This window comes from Entelurus aequoreus, linkage group LG23 (assembly GCF_033978785.1).
Source record: "Entelurus aequoreus isolate RoL-2023_Sb linkage group LG23, RoL_Eaeq_v1.1, whole genome shotgun sequence".
Lineage (NCBI taxonomy): Eukaryota > Metazoa > Chordata > Actinopteri > Syngnathiformes > Syngnathidae > Entelurus > Entelurus aequoreus.
In genome coordinates this window covers 12,890,456-12,912,880 of record NC_084753.1, presented here as the reverse complement: position 1 = coordinate 12,912,880, position 22,425 = coordinate 12,890,456, and the positions used below count along the sequence as shown (strand labels likewise).

Genomic DNA, 22,425 nt, shown 5'->3' with positions numbered 1-22,425 from the left:
ATTTATTTCTTATTTTATAATTTTTAAAAAAAAGGACCTTATCTTCACCATACCTGGTTGTCCAAATTAGGCATAATAATGTGTTAATTCCACGACTGTATATATCGGTATCGGTTGATATCGGTATCGGTAATTAAGAGTTGGACAATATCGGAATATCGGATATCGGCAAAAAAGCCATTATCGGACATCCCTAATTATTATTATTCTTACTATTATTATTATTACTGTAGCATGGAAGTGCACAGACAACACATCAAGGTACAAAGCAAAAATGCCTCCAAGTATAAAAATTACATGATTTTTTTTTAGATGAACCATACAACATTTATGTTAAAACACACTAACACAAGATAAGTTATCATACTTTTAAGATGGTGTCAAGTATTAAAAGCCATGAGTTTGAAGGTTTGAACAATTAAAATGAGCTAAAAAGCCACCTTTAAAACGTTAACATGCTAATGTTAACATGGCAACAGTTAGCATACTTACAAGATGGCGGCAAACATCAAAATCTTTAGTTTTTGTCTTCCAAATGAATAGAATGAGCTGAAATACAAGTGTAAAGCAAGACTGATCCTGCTGACGATGCTTCTAGATTGGCAACCAGGTGCAGGTGTGTCCTGAATGGCAATCAGAGGCAGGTGAGGTGCTCAGACCAGAGGGCCAGGAGGTGGCATACAGAGGCAAACAGGAAGTGGAAACAAAAATAAGAGCGCTGGACAGGAAATACATTCAAGAAAGTAACAATAATTGCCATGTGAGAACGTGACAGAAAGATGATCAATTTTATGAACACTTTTCTAAGATGGCAGCAACTATCAAAATTAGGGATGTCCGATAATGGCTTTTTTGCCGATATCCCGATATTTCCAAATCTTAATTACCGATACCGATATCAACCGATACCGATATATACAGTCGTGGAATTAACACATTATTATGCCTAATTTGGACAACCAGGTATGGTGAAGATAAGGTCCTTTTTTGAAAATTTAATAAAATAAGATAAATAAATTAAAAACAATTTATTGAATAAAAAAGAAAGTAAAACAATATAAAAACAGTTACATAGAAACTAGTAATTAATGAAAATGAGTCAAATTAACTGTTAAAGGTTAGTACTATTAGTGGACCAGCAATCATGTGTGCTTACGGACTGTATCCCTTGCAGACTGTATTGATATATATTGATATATAATGTAGGAACCAGAATATTAATAACAGAAAGAAACAACCCTTTTGTGTGAATGAGTGTAAATGGGGGAGGGAGGTTTTTTGTGGTTGGTGCACTAATTGTAAGTGTATCTTGTGTTTTTTATGTTGATTTAATAAAAAAACAAAACAAAAAAAACCCCAAAAAACAATACCGATAATAAAAAAACGATACCGATAATTTCCGATATTACATTTTAAAGCATTTATCAGACATCTCTAATCAAAATCCATGATTTTTAAAGTTAAACATACAAAATGAGCTAAACTGCTAACATAAGACATTAGCATTGGCAATGTTAACATGCTGACAGAGAAGATACTTCCAAGGTGGCACCAAGTATCAATATCCATGATTTTGAAGGTTAAACATACAAAATTCTAGCATAAAACATTAGCATGCTAATGGTAACATGCTAACGTTCGAGTGCTCAAATAGACCACGTTAAAATACTTCTAAGATGGCGCCAAACTATGAAATCCATGATTTTTAAGGAAAAACATACATAATTAGCTAAACTGCTAGCATAAAACATTAACGTGCGAATGTTAGCATACTAACAGAATAAGTTAGCACACTTCTAAGATCGTGTCGAGTATCGAAAGCCATGATTTTTAGTTTTAAACATATAAAAGTAGCTAAAAAATCCAGCATAAAACATTAGCATGCTAATGTTAGCATGCCAACATTTAACATATTTACAAGCTGGCAGCAGGTGGCGACTTGTCCCGGGTGTACCCCGCCTTCCGCCCGTGTGCAGCTGGGATAGGCTCCAGCATCAAAGCCATGGTTCGAAACTTTTAAAATGACCTCAAATGCTAGCTTAAAATGTTAGCATGCCAGGAAAATTTAGCACCCTCTAAAATGGTAACATAAACCAAGGTTTTGATTAGATTGGAATGTATAAAATTAGCAATAATGCTAGCATAAAACAATAGCATGCTAACATAAACTAAGTTAGCATATTTCAAAGATGGCGTCATGTATCAAAAGCCATGATTTTTAGTAGAGATGTCCGATAATATCGGCCTGCCGATATTATCGGCCGATAAATGCTTTAAAATGTAATATCGGAAATTATCGGTATCGTTTTTTTCATTATCGGTATCGTTTTTTGTTTGTTTGTTTTTTTTAAATTAAATCAACATAAAAAACAGAAGATACACTTACAATTAGTGCACCAACCACAAAAAACTCCCTCCCCCATTTATACTCATTCACACAAAAGGGTTGTTTCTTTCTGTTATTGATATTCTGGTTCCTACATTATATATCAATATATATCAATATAGTCTGCAAGGGATACAGTCCGTAAGCACACATGATTGTGTGGGCTGCTGGTCCACTAATAGTACTAACCTTTAACAGTTAATTTTACTCATTTTCATTAATTACTAGTTTCTATGTAACTGTTTTTATATTGTTTTACTTTCTTTTTTATTCAATAATTTTTTATTTATTTATTTATCTTATTTTATTAATTTAAAAAAAAAAGGACCTTATCTTCACCATACCTGGTTGTCCAAATTAGGCATAATAATGTGTTAATTCCACGACTGTATATATCGGTATCGGTTGATATCGGTAATTAAGAGTTGGACAATATCGGAATATCGGATATCTGCAAAAAGCCATTATCGGACATCCCTAATTTTTAGGTTTGAATGCATGAAACATGATCATGAATAACATATGCAAAATTAGCATATTTGTAAGATTAAGTATCATCTCAAAATGTCAACAGAAGGCATGATGACTCTAAACATTTTTCATGAAAATGATAATTATAATAATAATAATAGATTTTATTTGTAAAAAGCACTTTACATTGAGTAAACAACCTCAAAGTGCTACAGTGTATTAAAAAAAATAATTAACTAGAACAGCCAAATAGCTAGAACGAGTATGAATATATCTAAAAAAAAGGCTTTAAAAAAAAAAAAAAACAGTTTTTAATCCTTTTTTAAAAGCATCCACAGTCTGTGGTGCCCTCAGGTGGTCAGGGAGGCCATGGAGGCACTGGTGGGTTAGTAGGGAGACTTTGTATTCAATCCTGAGTGGAACAGGAAGCCAGTGAAGGGATTTGAGAGTTGGTGTGATATGGTCATATTTCCGCACACTGATCAGGATCCTAGAAGCACTATTCTTTATGTATTGCAAGAAGTGCGTTGCAGTAGTCTAGCCTGGAGGACACAAAGGCGTGGACGAGCCTCTCGGCATCAGAGAGAGTGAGTGAGGGGCGGAGTTTAGCAATGTTCCTGAGGTGGTAGAAGGAGGTCTTGCACAGTTGTTTTATTTGAGCCTCAAAGGTCAAGTGAGGGTCCATTCTAACACCCAGATTAGTGACTGAGGATGAGAGGTACGGTTTACAGTTTTCATGAAAACGATATATATTTGGTAACTATTGATTTTATTTTCAGGTCTAATGTAGACTTGTCTTTAAATCCAACAGATGGTGCCATTATGAAACACCATCACAGTATCAGTGCAGTGTCGATACAGGTAGTGTGTGTGCCATGTCCTCACTGAGGAGTCATTTCCCAGAAGACATTTTTAGTACACATTTACACGTAATATGAAACAAAGCACACTAAAACATCCACACAAGGAGTTGCACCTTTCATATTCCTTCCTGCACAGGTGTTCCTTTAACAAAGCAAAACAATTTGATTTACATTTTTTTTTTTTTGCAGGTCAGAAATAATGACTTCTTTAATTCAGCAGATGGCGCCATTAAGGAACAGCAACACGGTGTTATTGCAGGGTCAATACAGGTAGTGAGTGAGCCTCACACTCACTGACTAGTTTGCTTTCGACCCCCATGTAAAACCACTCTTTTGTACTTTGAAGGCAACAAAAATACACGTCAAGAACGATGAATAAACTCAATAGAAAATGCATTTTTTCTTTTAAATATGGCTGACATTCTGTTTGAATGCCAAAGGAAAAACGAGCAATTATAACTCAATTTAAGTCAATTTCTGGGGTTAGCAAAAAATAAAAATAAAAAAAATAAAAATCTATATATATCTATTATATATATATATATTTTTTTTAAAATAAAAAATCAAATAAATCAAATTGTGAATAATACAAAAATAAAGAAAATAAATGAATAAAAATTACAGAAAAATAAAATAAATGAATACAAATAAATACAAAATGTATTAATTTATAAAACACTTTTTTTTTTAAATTACAGAAAAATAAAATAAATGAATACAAATAAATACAAAATTAATTAATTAAACTTTTTTTTTTTTTTTAATTAAATTATGTTTTTATTTTTATTGTCTGCATTTTAATTTTGCTTTTATTTTCTTTCATTTCACTTTGTTGTCTGTGAAGCACTTTGAGTCTGCCTTGTGTATGAAAAGCGCTATACAAATAAAGTTGCCTTGCCTTGCCTTGCCTTGCCTTGCCTACAGAAAAATAAAATAAATGAATACAAATAAAAACAAAATTAATTAATTAACTAAAAAAATAATTTAAAAAATAAAGAAAAATAAAATAAAATAAAATGCTTTCGGTCACAATGCCCATCCATTTTCTACCGCTTGTCCCTTTTGGGATCGCGGGGGGTCGCTGGAGCCTAACTCAGCTGCATTCGGGCGGAAGGCGGGGTACACCCTGGACAAGTCGCCACCTCATTGCAGGACCAACACAGATAGACAGACAACATTCACACTCACATTCACACACTAGGGCCAATTTAGTGTTGCCAATCAGCCTATCCCCAGGTGCATGTCTTTGGAGGTGGGAGGAAGCCGGAGTACCCGGAGTAGAACCCACGCAGTCACGGGGAGAACATGCAAACTCCACACAGAAAGATCCCGAGCCCCGGATTGACTTCAGGACAAAAATGTAAAGAGACTCACCTCCCAGACAGAGTTGTCATTCATCTTATTTTTAAACTTGTTTTGCTCGTTAAACATGTGTCTAAATTAAACACCAGCAGGAGAGTTACAAAAGTTATTAATGATCACTAATGGAATTAAATGTCTTGTCCACTTCCACTGGCCCGAAACAGAAAGTGCCAAAGAGAGCGGGAATAAAAGAAAAAAAACTAAACAAGTATTGGTTTGTCAAATTTATTTGATGTGTGGTCATCAAAGACAATGCCCAGGAGCATAAGTTAGGAAACGATGCGTTTTGAGAAGGAGCATTTTCATTTTCAAACACATTTTGTCCTCGTTCAGTTTAAAATAGCAAAGTAAAAAAAAAAAAAAAAAAAAAAAAAAAAATTGGACGTACGAAGAAGAAGACATCAGTGGAGTGCTTCATTTGGCGAGCCAGGCGAGATGGCTCCTTTGTGCGCGTCAGTCACGCCTCCCTAATAATGTGACCATTGTTCACCAGCAGGGGAGGGACTGCCGCACTCCTCCATTGTACACAGTGCACACACACACACACACACACACACACACACGCACACACACACACACACACAAGCGAGTCGGCAGGCGGGGAAAAAAGAAGCAGGCACCAGGCAGGTCGCTAACATGGCCCCTTGAAAGCAACACACACACACACACACACACACACACACACACACACACACACACACACACACACACACACGCACGCACGCACGCACACACGCACACACAAGCGCCAATGAAGAGTGTTTGAGAAGGATGGAGAAGTGATAAAAGCACGATGTGAACAGAATTGCACGTGGGAGAAGATGTGGAAACTTTACATTCAGTCTGACAAAACAAGAACAAAAAAAGGCAAATGTAGAATTAAAAAAAATAAAAAAATTAAATAAAAACACTTTTTCTCTTTTTCCAGTTTTCAAAGCGGTGGCGCTCCAAGTTTTTACAGTAAAGATCCGATCTGAGCTGGGAATTTTTTTTTCTTTTTCTTTTTTTTAAAAGTTTTCTTGTTTTGTTTTGAAATCTACAGACCCCGCCTGAACGCATCAGGCAGGGGAGTCGTGGTGCAAGTACTCCGTGACGTCCTGCACGCGCACACACACACACACGCACACGCACACGCACACACACACACACACACACACACACACACACACACACACACACACACACACACACACACACACACACACACACACACACACACACACACACACACAGAGACAGAGACAGAGCGAGTGCAGTCCTGTCAGCCACGGGGCGCAGCACGCACTGCGTAGGCCTCCTTTGGGACAAAAGCCGCCTCCTTCCTCGGGCACCGGAGTCTCTCTCTCTCTCCCCCTCCTCGGGGGCGTTCATTTGTGGCGGGAGGCCAGCAGTTTGTCGGCCTCGGGGTAGGTGGGGTACTTGACCGTCTCGATCTTCTCCTTCACCTTGTAGGACGGGTAGAGGCCCGTGCGGCCCAGTTTGCGGTTGATGCCCTTGGAGTAGCCGTTCCAGTGGTTGCCCGCCACGCCGATCAGGTCGCCGGGCTCCAGGGGGACGTCCTCGCCGTTGCGCGGCTGGTGAGGGAACACGGCGATCTGGCTGTGGGCGTTCTGCCCGCCGAAGTAGTAGATGTCATCCAGGGAGTAGAAGAAGGACGAGGCGTCCGGGTGAAGAGTCTGCATGATCTCGTACGCTACACGGCACACCTGTGATGAAACACATCTACATTACTTATTACATAAAACACATCTACATTAGTTATTACATAAAACACATCTACATTACTTATTACATAAAACACATCTACATTAGTTATTACATAAAACACATCTACATTACTTATTACATAAAACACATCTACATGAGTTATTACATAAAACACATCTACATTAGTTATTACATAAAACACATCTACATTACTTATTACATTAAACACATCTACATTACTTATTACATTAAACACATCTAAATGAGTTATTATTCTGGTCTCGTTATGTCCACGTTTCCCCCAACGGTGCAGTACCAGCGTGCACCACAGGGGGGGCAGTGATATAGATATCAGTGGTACTGCTGACAGGAAGTGTCACATGTCAAGGTGTGGAAAAAGTGCAATGATAATTGTATTTCATGCATGAAAACATGTGAGGCAGACATGTTGTTCTGCTTCGTCTTGTGATAAAACATCAGCAGTTAACAAAGCATTTATGTTGGAAAAATGTCATGTGGTCCATCCTGTGGAAAGTACTTGGGAGAAATACTTTTAGTACAAGTATCGGTCCAAAAAAAAAACGACTTTGGGTTGAAGTTTAAGTCACCTTTTAGAATATTACTGTTACATATCTATATATATACATCTATACATCTATCTATCTACATATATATATATATATATATATATATATATATATATATATATATATATATATATATATATATATATATATATATATATATATATATATATATATATATATATATATATATATATATATATATACATACATACATATACACACACACATACATAAATATATACATATATGCATATATCATGTATATATGCATAATACTTATGTTTATTATATTTTATACATTTCCTTTTAATATTTAAGTACAGTAAATGTCATTAATATATATTTATGTTTGTATATATGTATATATGGGTTATGTGTGTATATATGTATACATACATATGTATATACATATATGCTTTTGTATGTATACATATACACATATGGATGTATATATACATATGTATATATGCATATATATATACATATATATATACGCACATAACACAGATATTATTAAATACATATACAAACATATAAATATATATTAATGACATTTACTATACTTGAATATAAAAAGAAAATTTATAAAATAAAAATTAACACAAGTATTAAAAGTAATGTTCTGATATAAATTAATACAGTAGATTAATATAAAATGTACTTCGGTATCAAAAGTAATTACCTAAAATAAAATGTACTTAAGCATCAAAAGTAATTTGAAAGATAAAATGTACTTCAGCATCAAAAGTACTGTTGTAATATACTGTAATTCAAAAAAATTAAATGTACGTATATCCATCCATCCACCCTGAACAAGTCGCCACCTCATCGCAGATTAAATGTACGCAGGCATCGAACGTAATTTGCAAGATTAATTCACTTAAGAAAAAAAAAAAGTAATTTCTAATTTAAAATAAATTAAATATCAAAAGTAATTTCTATTATAAAATGTACTTAAGTATCAAAAGTAAATTGTAATATACAATTAACTTAAATATCAAAAGTAATTTCTAATATAAAAAGCACTTAAATATCAAAAGTAATTTGTAATATAAAATATACTTTGGATCAAAAAAAGTTTCTAAAATAAAATGTACTGAAGAATCAAAAGTCATTTCTAACATTACATGTAATTAAATATCAAATGTAAAAGTAATTTTAAAAAGTTTAATCTATATAAGTATTAAAAGTATGAATCATTGTCTGATATAAAATGTACTTGAGTGTCTAAAGTAAAAGTAATTTCTATTATAAAATGTACTTAAGCATTAAAAGTAATGTTAATATAAAATGTACTTGAGTATTAAAAGTATTTTTGTGATATAAAATGTTTTTAAGTAGCTAAAGTATAAACCATTTTGTAATATAAAATGTACTTGAGTGTCAAAAGTAAAAGTAATTTATAATATTAAATGTGCTTAAGTATGGAAAGTATTTTTCCAGTATAAAATGTACTCAAGTATCTAAAGTATTTTTCAAATATAAAATGTAGTTAAGTAGCAAAAGTATGAATCATTTTCTAATATACAATGTAGTTGAGTGTCAAAAGTAAAAGTAATTTCTAAGATAAAATGTACTTAAGTATGAAAAGTATTTTTGTAATATAAAATGTACTTAAGCATTAAAAGTAATGTTTAATATAAAATGTACTTAAGTATTAAAAGTAATGTATACTATAAAATGTAATCAAGTATCAAATGTAAAAAATATTTTCAAAAATTAAATATACTTAAGTATTAAAAGTATTAATAATTTTCTGATATAAAATGTACATACGTGTCCAAAGTCAAAGTAATTTTTAATATTAAATGTACTTAAGTATTGAAAGTATTTTTATAATATAATATGTACTTAAGCATTTAAAGTAATTTTATATATAAAATGTACTTAAGTATCAAAAGTAATTTTATAATACAATATGTATTTAAATGTAGTAAAAGTAATTAAAAAAATAAATGTACTTAAGTATCGAAAGTAATTTGTAAAATAAAATCTATTTTAGTATAAATAGTAACTTCTAGTATGAAATGTATTTAAACGTCAAAATTATTTTTCTAATATAAAAAGTACTGAAGAGACTTAGACTTCCTTTTTATTGTCATTCAAATTTGAACTTTACAGCACAGATAAGAACGAAATTTCGTTACATAAGCTCATGGTGGTGCAGGATAAAAAAAGCAATAAGGTGCATATATAAATAAATAAATATATATAAATAATATATAAATATATATATAAAATAAATAAATATATATAAATAAATAAATAGATTACTGTACAGATAAATATATTGCACTTTCTCACATGCGTCCACGTTTATGGATGTATGTTATATTGTCTTTTTTATTCCAGCGAGTTAATCCATTTTGGGGGGAGTTGAGGGGATCATTTAATTATGATGCGTTCAAGAGTCTTACAGCCTGAGGGAAGAAGCTGTTACAGAACATGGAGGTTCTGCTTCGGAGGCTGCGGAACCTCTTTCTAGAGTCCAGCAGTGAAAACAGTCCTTGGTGGGGGTGGGAGGAGTCTTTGCAGATTTTCGGAGCCCTGGTCAGGCAGCGGCTTTTTGCGATCTCCTGGATAGGAGGAAGTGGAGTCCTGATGATCTTTTCCGCCGTCCTCACCACTCTCTGAAGAGACTTCCAGTCTGAGGCACTACAGGCTCCAGTCCAGACAGAGATGCTGTGTGGGGGGAGCTGTGCTCTTTTCATCCGGCGCAAAAAGTGCATGCGCTGCTGAGCTCTTTTTACAAGAGCTCCGGTGCAAAGGCACCAGGTTATATTGTCAGTTATCTGCACCCCCAGGAACTTGGTGCTGCTTACCATCTCCACTGCTGTGCCATTGATGTAGAGTGGAGCGTGGTTGGACTGGTGCTTCCTGACGTCGACAATGAACTCCTTGGTCTTGTTAACATTCAGGACCAGGTTGTTGGTTCTGCACCAGCCAACCAGATGTTTCACCTCCTCCCTGTAGTCCACGTCATTGTTGTCACGGAAGAGGCCCACTACTGTTGTGTACTTGACAATGTGGTTAGTAGTGGACCTGGTGCAGCAGTCATGGGTCATCAACGTGAACAGCAGCGGACTCAGGACGCAGCCCTGGGGGGAGCCGGTGCTCAGAAGATGGCACTGGAGGTGTTGTTGCCCACTCTCACAGATTGGGGTCTGTCTGTGAGGAAGTCAAGCAGCCAGTTGCATAGGGGGGTACTGGATCCAAGGGGGGCCAGATTGCTCACCAAGTGCCGCGGGATGATGGTGTTGAATGCTAAGCTGAAGTCCAGGAACAACATCTGCACGTGTGTGTCCTTTCCTTCCAGATGTTCTAAGCTCAAGTGGAGTGCAGAGGAGATGGTGTCCTCTGTGGAGCGGTTAAGGCGATAAGCAAACTGGTATGGGTCGAATGTGGGGGGAAGTCGGGAGACAATATATATTCCTTTACCAGCCTCTCGAAGCACTTCATTATGATGGGGGTGAGTGCAACGGGGCGGTAATCATTGAGGGAGGAGATTGTGGGTGTTTTTTTGGCACTGGAATGATTGTGGCTGTCTTAAAGCATGATGGTACCACAACCTGGGTCAGCGAGATGTTGAAGATGTCTGTGAGAACCCCAGCCAGCTGGTCTGCACATTCCTTAAGCACCTTGCCCGGAATGTCATCAGGTCCCGGTGCTTTCGGGGGGGTTCACTCTCCTCAGGGTTTTCCGGACATCCGCTATATCCAGGTTGAGCGGCTGCTCATCAGGGCGAGGGATGGATTTCCTCGCCGGAGTGGTGTTAAGTGCCTCAAACCTTGCAAAGTAGTTGTTAAGGTCATCTAGGAAGCTGATACTGTTGTCACAGGGGCAGGGGGCAGCTTTATAGTCTGTGATGCCACATTCGTCTAGTGTTTGTAGGGTTCTCGAAGAACTCCTGCACTTTCTGACTGTGAGCACGCTTTGCAACCCTAATGGCACGGTTCAGGTTAGCTCTGGCTGATTTTAATGCCACCATGTCGCCAGACTTGAAAGCCTTGTTCCGAGCCTTCAGCATTGCACGTACCTCACTGTTCATCCAGGGTTTCTCGTTGGCCCGTGTGGGGATGTTGTTGATCACACTGACATCCTCCATGCACTTCTGAATGCATGCGGACACAGACTCTGCATACTCCTCCACACATGTGTGGTGATTTTCGGTGGTGGCTGCTTTGAACATGTCCCAGTCTGTGGTTCCGAAGCAGTCTTGTAATGCTGACATTGCTCCCTCTGGCCAGGTCCTCACCTGCTTCACTGTAGCTTGCTTCCTGATCAGCAGGGGCTTGTATGCAGGAATTAGCATCACAGATAGATGGTCTGAGGAGCCGAGGTGGGGGCGTGGTGCAGCTTTATACGCCTGTTTAATATTACTATACACTGAAGTATCAAAAGTAAACGTAACGTTCTCATAGAAAATGTACTTAATATCGAAAGTATTTTTCTGATATAACATGTATTTAAGTATAAAAAGTACAAATAATTTTCAATTATTGATGACAATATTACAGTATTAACTGTTATTTGGATGTTGATGACAACATTTTTAAAGTTATTTGGAATATGTGATCTGTTATTGATGACAATATTATTTACAATTATTTGGAAAATGTAATCTATTATTGATGACAGTATTATTTACAATTATTTGGAAAATGTAATCTATTATTGATGACAATATTATTTACAATTATTTGATTCGTTATTGATGACAATATTATTTACTATTATTTGGAATATGTGATCTATTATTGATGACAATATTATTTACTATTATTTGAAATGTGATTCATTATGGATGACGATATTATTTACTATTATTTGGAATATGTGATCTTTTATTGATGACAATATTATTTACCATTATTTTGAATATGTGATCCATTATTGATGACAATATTAATTATATTTTCTGATCTATTATTGATGACAATATTATTGACTATTATCTGGAATATGTGATCTATTATTGATGACAATATTATTGACTATCATGTGGAATATGTAATCTATTATTGATGACAGTATTATTTAGTATTATTTTGAATATGTGATCCATTACTGATGACAATATTATTTGGAATATTTGATCTATTATTGATGACAATATTATTTACTACTATTGGGAATATGTAATCCATTATTGATGACAATATTATTTACTATTATTTGGAATAAGTGATCTATTATAGATGACAATATTATTTACTATTATGTGGAATTTATGATCTATTATTGATGACAATATTATTTACTATTATTTGGAATATGTGATCCATTTTTGATGACAGTATTATTTACAGTAATTTGGAATATTTTATCTATTATTGATGACAATGTTATTTACTATTATTTGTAATATGTGATCTATTATTGATGACAATATTATTTACTAGTATTTGGAATGTGTGATCTATTATTGATGACAATATTATTTACTATTATTTGGAATGTGTGATCTATTATTGATGACAATATTATTTACTATTATTTGGAATATATGATCTTTTATTGATGAAAATATTATTTACTATTATTTGGAATATGTGATCTATTATTGATGACAATATTATTTACCATTATTTTGAATATATGATCCATTATTGATGACAATATTAATTGGATTTTTTGATCTATTATTGATGACAATATTATTTACTCATATTTGAAATGTGTGATTCATTATGGATGACGATATATTTTACTATTATTTGGATATGTGTTCTATTATTGATGACAGTATTATTTACTATTATTTTGAATATGTGATCCATTATTGATGACAATATTATTTGGAATATGTGATCTATTATTGATGACAATATTATTTACTATTATTTGGAATATGTGATCCATTATTGATGACAATATTATTTACTATTATTTGGAATATGTGATCTATTATTGATGACAATATTATTTACTATTATCTGGAATGTGTGATCTATTATTGATGACAATATTATTTACTATTATGTGGAATATGTAATCTATTATTGATGACAGTATTATTTAGTATTATTTTGAATATGTGATCCATTACTGATGACAATATTATTTGGAATATTTGATCTATTATTGATGACAATATTATTTACTATTATTGGGAATATGTGATCCATTTTTGATGACAGTATTATTTACAGTAATTTGGAATATTTGATCTATTATTGATGACAATGTTATTTACTATTATTTGTAATATGTGATCTATTATTGATGACAGTATAATTTACAGTAATTGGGAATGTGTGATGCAAATATTAGAGTGTGGTCTGCACACTTCCTGTACAACAAGTAACGGGTGTGGTTACATTGAGAGCACACACCTGTGAGGAGAAGGTGCAGACCAGGAAGTCGCTCTGGGACAGGAAGTGGATGTCCAGGATGACTCCTCTCAGCGAGTTCTCGGTGTAGCGATTGTGAAGACCCGCAGACCAGGAGATGGAGTTGTCGCTGATGAACTCGTAGTCGGGGTACCTGAGCGAAGCGAGACAGGAAGTGAGAAGCGCTCATGGGGAACATGGAAGAAGACTCTTTGGAGACGGACTTGGCCTTGGCTTCCTGCAGCAAGGAGGGGTCGTCGGTGGCCAGGTACACGCGCTTCTTGTCCACGGGGGCGCGTCTGGCCAGGTGCTGGAACTGTTCCTCCACGTGCAGCATGTACTCCTCAATGGGGTGGAAGGCTGCCTCCGTCCCAACTTTATCTGTCCTCCTCACGTGGACACTGCACACACACACACAGGCAACATGCTTCAGTCCTTTTGATACTTTCACGTATTTACAGCACATGTGGCCAACATGTCTGCCTCACAGCCACTGCATGGAGGGTCCATTCATTGAATCAATCTTCAAATAATTACCATTTATTTATTTAATGTAAAAGTACATTTGACTATTCAATCATTTAATTTATTTATTCAATATGTAATTCATAATTTAGTATTTAAATGTATATATTCATTAATTAAATACATTATGTCAAAATGTGATTAATAAATAATCACTTTATCAATTATTTCAAAATTGTATTATTTATGCAATCATGTATTTTTTTTAAATAAATCGTTAAATTATTTTAATACAAAATAATTTAATCATTGAATTTATTTATCAAATAATTTTGTTAATTATTTAAATAATTAATAATTTAATTAGTTTATTAACTATTTAATTAAATATTTCAATATTAAATTATTTTATATTTTAAAGTATTTACTTAGTAATATAAATATATTATTTCAACATTTTATTAATGATTTAATCATTTTTACTGAAAAAATATATTAAGTATGTCAATATTTAAATCATTTTTTGATCATTTACTTTGTTCAACCATTGATATTTAATTTATTATTTATAATAATATATATATATACATACATATAAAATATATATTTATACACATATGTATATACCTATACATGGATATATATATATATATATATATATATATATATATATATATATATATATATATATATATATATATATATATATATATATATACATATACATATATATATATATATATATATATATATATACATATATATATATATATATATATATATATACATATATATATACATATATATATATATATATATACATATATATATATATATACATATATATATATATACATATATATATACATATATATACATATATATGTATACATATATATATATATATATATATATATACATATATATATATGTATACATATATATATATATATATATATACATATATATATATATATATATATATATATATATATATATATATATATATATATATATATATATATATATATATACATGGATATATATACATGGATATATATATCCATCCATTTTCTACCGCTTATTCCCTTCTATATGTATATATATATATATATATATATATATATATATATATATATATATATATATATATATATATATATATATATATATATATATATATATGTATATATATATATATATACACATATATATATATATATATATATATACATATATATATATATATATATATATATATATATACATATATATATATATATATATATATATATATATATATATATATATATATATATACATATATATATATATATATATACATATATATATATATATATATATATATATATATATATATATATATATATAATACATATATATATGTATATAATATATATATATATATATATATATATATGTATATAATATATATATATATATATATATGTATATATACACATGTATATGTATATATATATATATACATATCTATATTTATTTATATATATATATATATACACATATAAGGATATATATATATATATATATATCCTATATATATATGCACACACACAGACAGAAGGAAAGAAGCACATTGTATATATGAGAGGTAAAACAAAAATGGGTGAGAACACACACGCTCACAGTTGCACGCCTCAAATAGATGGAGGCTGAAAGCAATTTCTTGTTCCATGCACAAATATTATAATGTTATGAAACCATGCAGCCACATGTGACTTATGGTACTGTGGCCTCCAGGAAGAAAGGACAATTGCAAAACGCGCACGTCGTCCATGTCCCAACAAGAAGCATGCATCTTCCAATGTTGCCTTTTGTTGTTGTTGTGAAACACAAAGAGAAATTGTTCTTTTTTTTTTTGGTCTTCCTTTTTTCTGATAAAAGAAACCCTGTCGGAATTCAAAGACAAACGCTTTTGCTGGAATAAAAGAATAGCCGTGATTACCGTTCTGACACGTTCATAAGACGAGGGCTGGGAAAATATTTTGTAAGACAAATACAAAGACTAAATTGACATTTTAAAATCATGTTGTTTGTAGTTTTTTTTTAAAGGAAAACTGGATGTTACTGGACTGGACATAAGTAGGTCTTTACTTCAGTTTGGCCTTGGCCTGGAAGATGTTGAAGACCCCTCTACTAGACGATACCAATACCGTATTTACCTGGTATCAATTTAATACCAAAATTTACAGTATCACTCAACCCAAATTTTTGGGTAAATTTTTGGCACATTTCTTGGCTATTAGCCGAATTGTCTGATTTCCTTTCAGCCTGTGAGTAGGGATGGGTACCCAATCTGGTACCGATTCCCGCCAGTCCTACCATGTTCCGGTACCTGGGTGGCGCGCAACGTCACGCCCGGTTGCAGACTCACTTTGGGAATCACTCCAGCAGCACTGAGAGCGGATTAAACCAAGCTACCTCTCGGTAATGTTGCAATTCTCAATACCAACAAAGCAATTGACTAAAAAAACAACAACAAAAAACGCTCCAATGTACAAACCCCGTTTCCATATGAATTGGGAAATTGTGTTAGATGTAAATATAAACGGAATAAAATGATTTGCAAATCATTTTCAACCCATATTCAGTTGAATATGCTACAAAGACAACATATTTGATGTTCAAACTGATAAACCTTTTTTTTGGCGCAAATAATCATTAACTTTAGAATTTGATGCCAGCAACACGTGACAAAGAAGTTGGGAAAGGTGGCAATAAATACTGATAAAGTTGAGGAATGCTCATCAAACACTTATTTGGAACATCCCACAGGTGTGCAGGCTAATTGGGAACAGGTGGGTGCCATGATTGGGTATAAAAACAGCTTCCCAAAAAATGCTCAGTCTTTCACAAGAAAGGATGGGGCGAGGTACACCCCTTTGTCCACAACTGCGTGAGCAAATACTCAAACAGTTTAAGAACAACGTTTCTCAAAGTACAATTGCAAGAAACTTTGGGATTTCAACATATACGGTCCATAATATCATCAAAAAGTTCAGGGAATCTGGAGAAATCACTCCGACATGGCCGGAAACCAACATTTGATCGCCTTTGAGGCGCTACAATATACACCCCCGCTACCAACAAACACCGCCCCACCTCAACCCCTCAACACAATGCCTCAGCTCCGCACCCAAGCTGCTCAATTGCTCTCCATGTTCGGCAGCACTTATCTATGTGAGCAACTTTTCTCCTCAATGAAGATGACGAAAACGTCTCACAGGATACGTCTGACTGATGAACACCTTCGTTCGATAATGAAGGTTGCCTCAGCTCAAAGCCTGAGCCCCGACATTAATGAACTAGCATCCAAGAAATGATGGCAGGTATCTGGCTTGGGCACATCAGATTAGATCAGTGTGTTGCAAACTGAGCCGTTTAAAGTCCTGAATGGTTGGTTTATTCATTGTTATTTTATTTTCTAATTTATTATCCTGTGGAAAAAGTTAATGTTGATATTTACCTCAGAAGGCTGCAAATAGAAAATGGGCATTCAATTTTTTATTTAAATTGTATTTAATATGCATTGATGTTTTTTCGTTTGTTTTTTGAAAGTTGATTTTGCACTATCAAGTTATATAAGCGTTGCTTGTTCCATATTCAGTGTTAAAGCAAATCAGTGTAGCAAACTGAGCAATAATTAATGTTTTATTCATGCACTTTCTCTTGCCACTTCAAGGCTTGAATGTTTGTTTGATTCATTCATTATTGTTATTTTATTTTCAAATTTATTATTAGCCCGTGGAAAAAGTTTATTTTGATATTTACCTCAGAAGGCTGCAAATAGAAAAGAGGCATCCAATTTTTATTTAAATTGTATTTGATATGCCATTGATATTTTTTAATTATTATTATTATTATTTGAAACTCGATTTTGCATGTCACTATAAAGTTATATAAGCCTTGCTTGTTCAATATTCAATGCAAAACTTGTTTGGATCCCTATTAAAAGGTTAATTTGTTCAAGCTTGGCCCGCGGCTTTGTTCAGTTTTAAATTTTGTCCCACTCTGTATTTGAGTTTGACACCCCAGCTGTATAGTATTTATTGTCTATTGTGAGCGAACTGTGGTGCTGAAATTCCCCCAGGGATCAATAAAGTACTTTCTATTCTATTCTATATTCTTCACAAAAGTAGTGATAGTGTTTCATCACCTGGCTCCTCTGTACTCAGCCCTGCATTCAACTGTACACGGTGTGTGATTGATGATGATCGGGCATTGTTTTTAACTTTCTGTTGCATATTTTTTATGTATGAAAAACACTTTATAAATACAGTTTGATTGATTAATTGATTGAAAAAAGCCAAACTAAAAGCATACCAGGATAGAGAGGTAGGATGAGACCAAATAAACAAGGAGTGCATTTATTTCAGTGACTTACAAAAACAACTTTTCCTCTTTTTTGTTGCATTCGCCTCCCCCCCCCCACCCGTCTTCTCCCTGTCAAAATAAAAGTCAGCGGCACACTAGGGCATCGTGTACCAGAGCTCTCCCACACCGGCGCTGCACAATATTTCAATTCAGGCGTCTCTATTCATACCCCGCTGGCAAGGACGGGCGATCCTTAGGGGGGGGGGCGTGCACACCCACACTTGTGTTTGTGACTTACAGTAAAAAAAAGAAGAAAAAAAAAGCCCGAAAAAAAGCGATCTGGCTAATAAATCATTCATTTGCATGTGGCGTCAGCACGCTGGCAGCCTATGAGGAGATTTCAAGTGCTCTACTTGTCTTTCTGCACATCCAGTATTTATTCTCTGACTCAATGCTAGACTGCTGCACAATCACTGATTATGCTGCACAGATTAGGGAACAAGCACAAAAAAAACCACACTGTTTGAATATCAGATTGGTTTCAAAGGAATATTCATGTGATGTATGCATGTCCTCGTGTATCCTGAAGACTATTCTTCATGCTTGCAACCAGTATTACTCATAGAACCAAAAGGGACATTTTTTTTATTCCACTTATCCTGAGGCCAAACATTTTGCACAATGCTTTTACCTCCGGACATCTTTTACGTGAGAAGAGAACAACACACAGCCAGTGTTGGGTTAGTTACTGAAAACCAGTAACTTGTTACAGTTACTAGTTACTTTATTTCAAAAGTAACTCAGTTACTTACACCAAAAAGTAAAGCGTTACTGTGAAAAGTAACTATCTAGTTACTTATATACACTACCGTTCAAAAGTTTGGGGTCACATTAAAATGTCCTTATTTTTCAATGAAGATAACTTTAAACTAGTCTTAACTTTAAAGAAATACACTCTATACATTGCTAATGTGGTAAATGACTATTCTAGCTGCAAATGTCTGGTTTTTGATGCAATATCTACATAGGTGTATAGAGGCCCATTTCCAGCAACTATCACTGCAGTGTTCTAATGGTACAATGTGTTTGCTCATTGGCTCAGAAGGCTAATTGATGATTAGAAAACCCTTGTGCAATCATGTTCACACATCTGAAAACAGTTTAGCTCGTTACAGAAGCTACAAAACTGACCTTCCTTTGAGAAGATTGAGTTTCTGGAGCATCACATTTGTGGGGTCAATTAAACGCTCAAAATGGCCAGAAAAAGAGAACTTTCATCTGAAACTCGACAGTCTATTCTTGTTCTTAGAAATGAAGGCTATTCCACAAAATTGTTTGGGTGACCCCAAACTTTTGAATGGCAGTGTATTTTTAAATTTTTTTTAAGGCCCCATTTAATGCCCTTTTAGCCTTCATTTCAGTACTGTTTTTGCACTGGAGAATAATACAATGTGTTGATCAACTTGACATGCATTTGCATCACTGAACTCTGCTTGGCAATGTGGTCTACATACAACACACAAACAATGTGGTCTACATACAACACACAAACAATGTGGTCTACATGCAACACACAAAGACAAAGATATGTTTCAAAGGGCCAATTTCTTTCAGGCCAGAACAAATTGACAAAACTATTTTAAATAGCTGCAACATAACATACATAAGTAACAAACAGCATAATAACAACATAGCTGTAAACCAAGGAAGGCACACACTACATACACAAAGGCTAACCAGGCGTTAAAATCATGTCTGAAGCCCAGAACACTCTACACATTTCCCCAGTTTTTATTTAGAGAAAAGGAAAGATTTGCCTGGCCCACTAGCATCCCTCTTTATAGTCTATACATTTAGAGTGATATGATAATCAAACACTCTAGAAGTCTAGAATGAAAGAGTATATAAGAGAATTGACAGAGTGTGTGTACCTTCAGTGATGAATGATGAGCAGAGGCAGAGTTTGGGGCGTCTTCTTTAGCTCGCTTTCCATTTTTATGTACTCACTGTCCAGGTGCCATTTGACACCCGGTATCATGCTAATTAGCTGCCTGAAAGCGGGTGACTCTACTGTAGAAAGAGTCTGCATGTCTTCTAGCACACACGCTGCAATGTCTCTTATCAATGTTGTCCTGGCGAGCAGTGCCTCGTTAAAATCCAGCCGCTGTTGCTTAGGAGGTGAAGTGTGTCTCTCTTTACTAGCTTCGTCGAAGCATGTTGCTTTTGTAGCTGTTTCAGCAGATTTGAATTGCTAGGATAGGATCTTTGATCCAAGACACAACTTACATTTAACTAAAATGTTCTTTTCCTTGCGGTCGACAAAAGATAAGTGGTGAGAATATCTCAATGTTAAGAAACTCGGCTTCGGCTTGTCTTGTTAGTAAACACAGACACGCCCCCTCCCACACACACACACACAGAGCGCGCAGCGCGCCACTTCCTTGTGACACAGGAACATTCAGAAGGACGACACCGCAGCAATAAAACACTCTCAGATCTTCTCAGTTTCTAGCCGATACTACATAAAAAATTACGTAAAATAACGCATCATGTAGTAACGGTAACTGAGTTACTGAATATGAAAAATAACGCGTTAGATTACTATTTACCGCCGAAAGTAACAGCGTTACAGTAACGCTTTACAAAGTAACACGTTACTGTAACGCTGCACATAGTGGACTTGTTTAAGTCCAGCACAAGTTTGCTATGAAGGGGTCACCTTCTTTCTACACCTGCATGGCAGATAATGAGATGGGCGCATAAAGATTATTAGCATGTATTAGATAATAAATGACCTGTACATGTTGATAAACATATTATTTAGTTATCCGTTATTTCCTACAAAAAAGCTGCAAATCCAAACTAGAAAAGCAGACCTAACCCAGGTCCTACAGTAGGAAGAGGATACATATGGCCCCACTCGTCACGGTTTACCTGACACATGAAACGTGACGAATTGTGGGTGTACATTATCCACTTTAGTCGTCAGATGGCACTAGAGCAGGGGTGTCAAACGTACGGCCCACGGGCCGGATCAGGCCCGCAAACAGGTTTTATCCAGCCCGCGGGATCAGTTTGTTACGTATAAAAATTAGCTGACGTTTTTTAATGAAAGGAGCTGCTGTTGTAAATGTGTCCACTGGATGTCGCCATAGCAATTCTGTTAAGCAAGCAAACGGTTTATAGTTAAAGTTAAAGTACCAATGATTGTCACACACACACTAGGTGTGGTGAAATTTGTCCTCTGCATTTGACCCATCCCCTTGTTCACCCCCTAGGAGGTGAGAGGAGCAGTGAGCAGCAGCGGTGGCCGCGCCCGGGAATCATTTTTGGTGATTTAACCCCCAATTCCAACCCTTGATGCTGAGTGCCAAGCAGGGAGGTAATGGGTCCCATTTTTATAGTCTTGGGTATGACTTGGCCGGGGTTTGAACTCACAACCTACCAATCTCAGGCCGGACACTCTAACCACTAGGCCACTGAGCAGGTACATAGTAAAGTGTGGCCCCCCCAACCAAAATGAAAGGTAAAACCTGCCATTTTATGCCTTCTGCTTCAAACACATGGTTATTTGGCACCCTCGTTGCCCCAAAATGTTTCTGTTAAAAATGAGAAAAGTGAACCCCGAGTGTAACTTAATTCTCTTGAATAGTTTCTACCTCCGTTTGTATGGTTCGTTGAGTTTATTGTATATGTATTTTTGAAACTGCATCAATTTTTTTCCCTCAGAAATTTCAAAAAACGTTAAATGTTTTGTCAAGAGGATTATTTGTGATTTGTAAATTTTCAGAATGTGCTCGTTTTATTTTTGGCCAAAGTCAAACAAAGAAAACGATCTGAAATTGTCTTTATTTTTAAGTTATCATGCCATGAATTTACCTGTTTGGCCCACTTGG

General features: G+C 34.6%; 1 protein-coding gene and 1 long non-coding RNA gene across 3 annotated transcripts in view; both read right to left on the bottom strand.

Moving 5' to 3' along the window:
• LOC133640731 (uncharacterized) overlaps window positions 1-632 on the bottom strand; it is a 35,016-nt gene extending 34,384 nt beyond the window's left edge. For both annotated transcript variants that reach the window (XR_009824200.1, XR_009824199.1), the window contains exon 1: window positions 493-632. This is a non-coding gene — a long non-coding RNA (uncharacterized LOC133640731). The remainder of the gene's footprint in view (window positions 1-492) is intronic.
• Window positions 633-5,293: 4,661 nt separating this feature from the next.
• fut8b (fucosyltransferase 8b (alpha (1,6) fucosyltransferase)) overlaps window positions 5,294-22,425 on the bottom strand; it is a 369,273-nt gene continuing 352,141 nt past the window's right edge. Inside the window, exons 8-10 of the mRNA XM_062033787.1 lie at window positions 13,933-14,109; window positions 13,712-13,862; window positions 5,294-6,788 (exon numbers count right to left, since the gene is read on the bottom strand). Of these exons, the coding sequence (XP_061889771.1) occupies window positions 6,450-6,788; window positions 13,712-13,862; window positions 13,933-14,109 (667 nt within the window). The 3' untranslated portion in view covers window positions 5,294-6,449. The remainder of the gene's footprint in view (window positions 6,789-13,711; window positions 13,863-13,932; window positions 14,110-22,425) is intronic.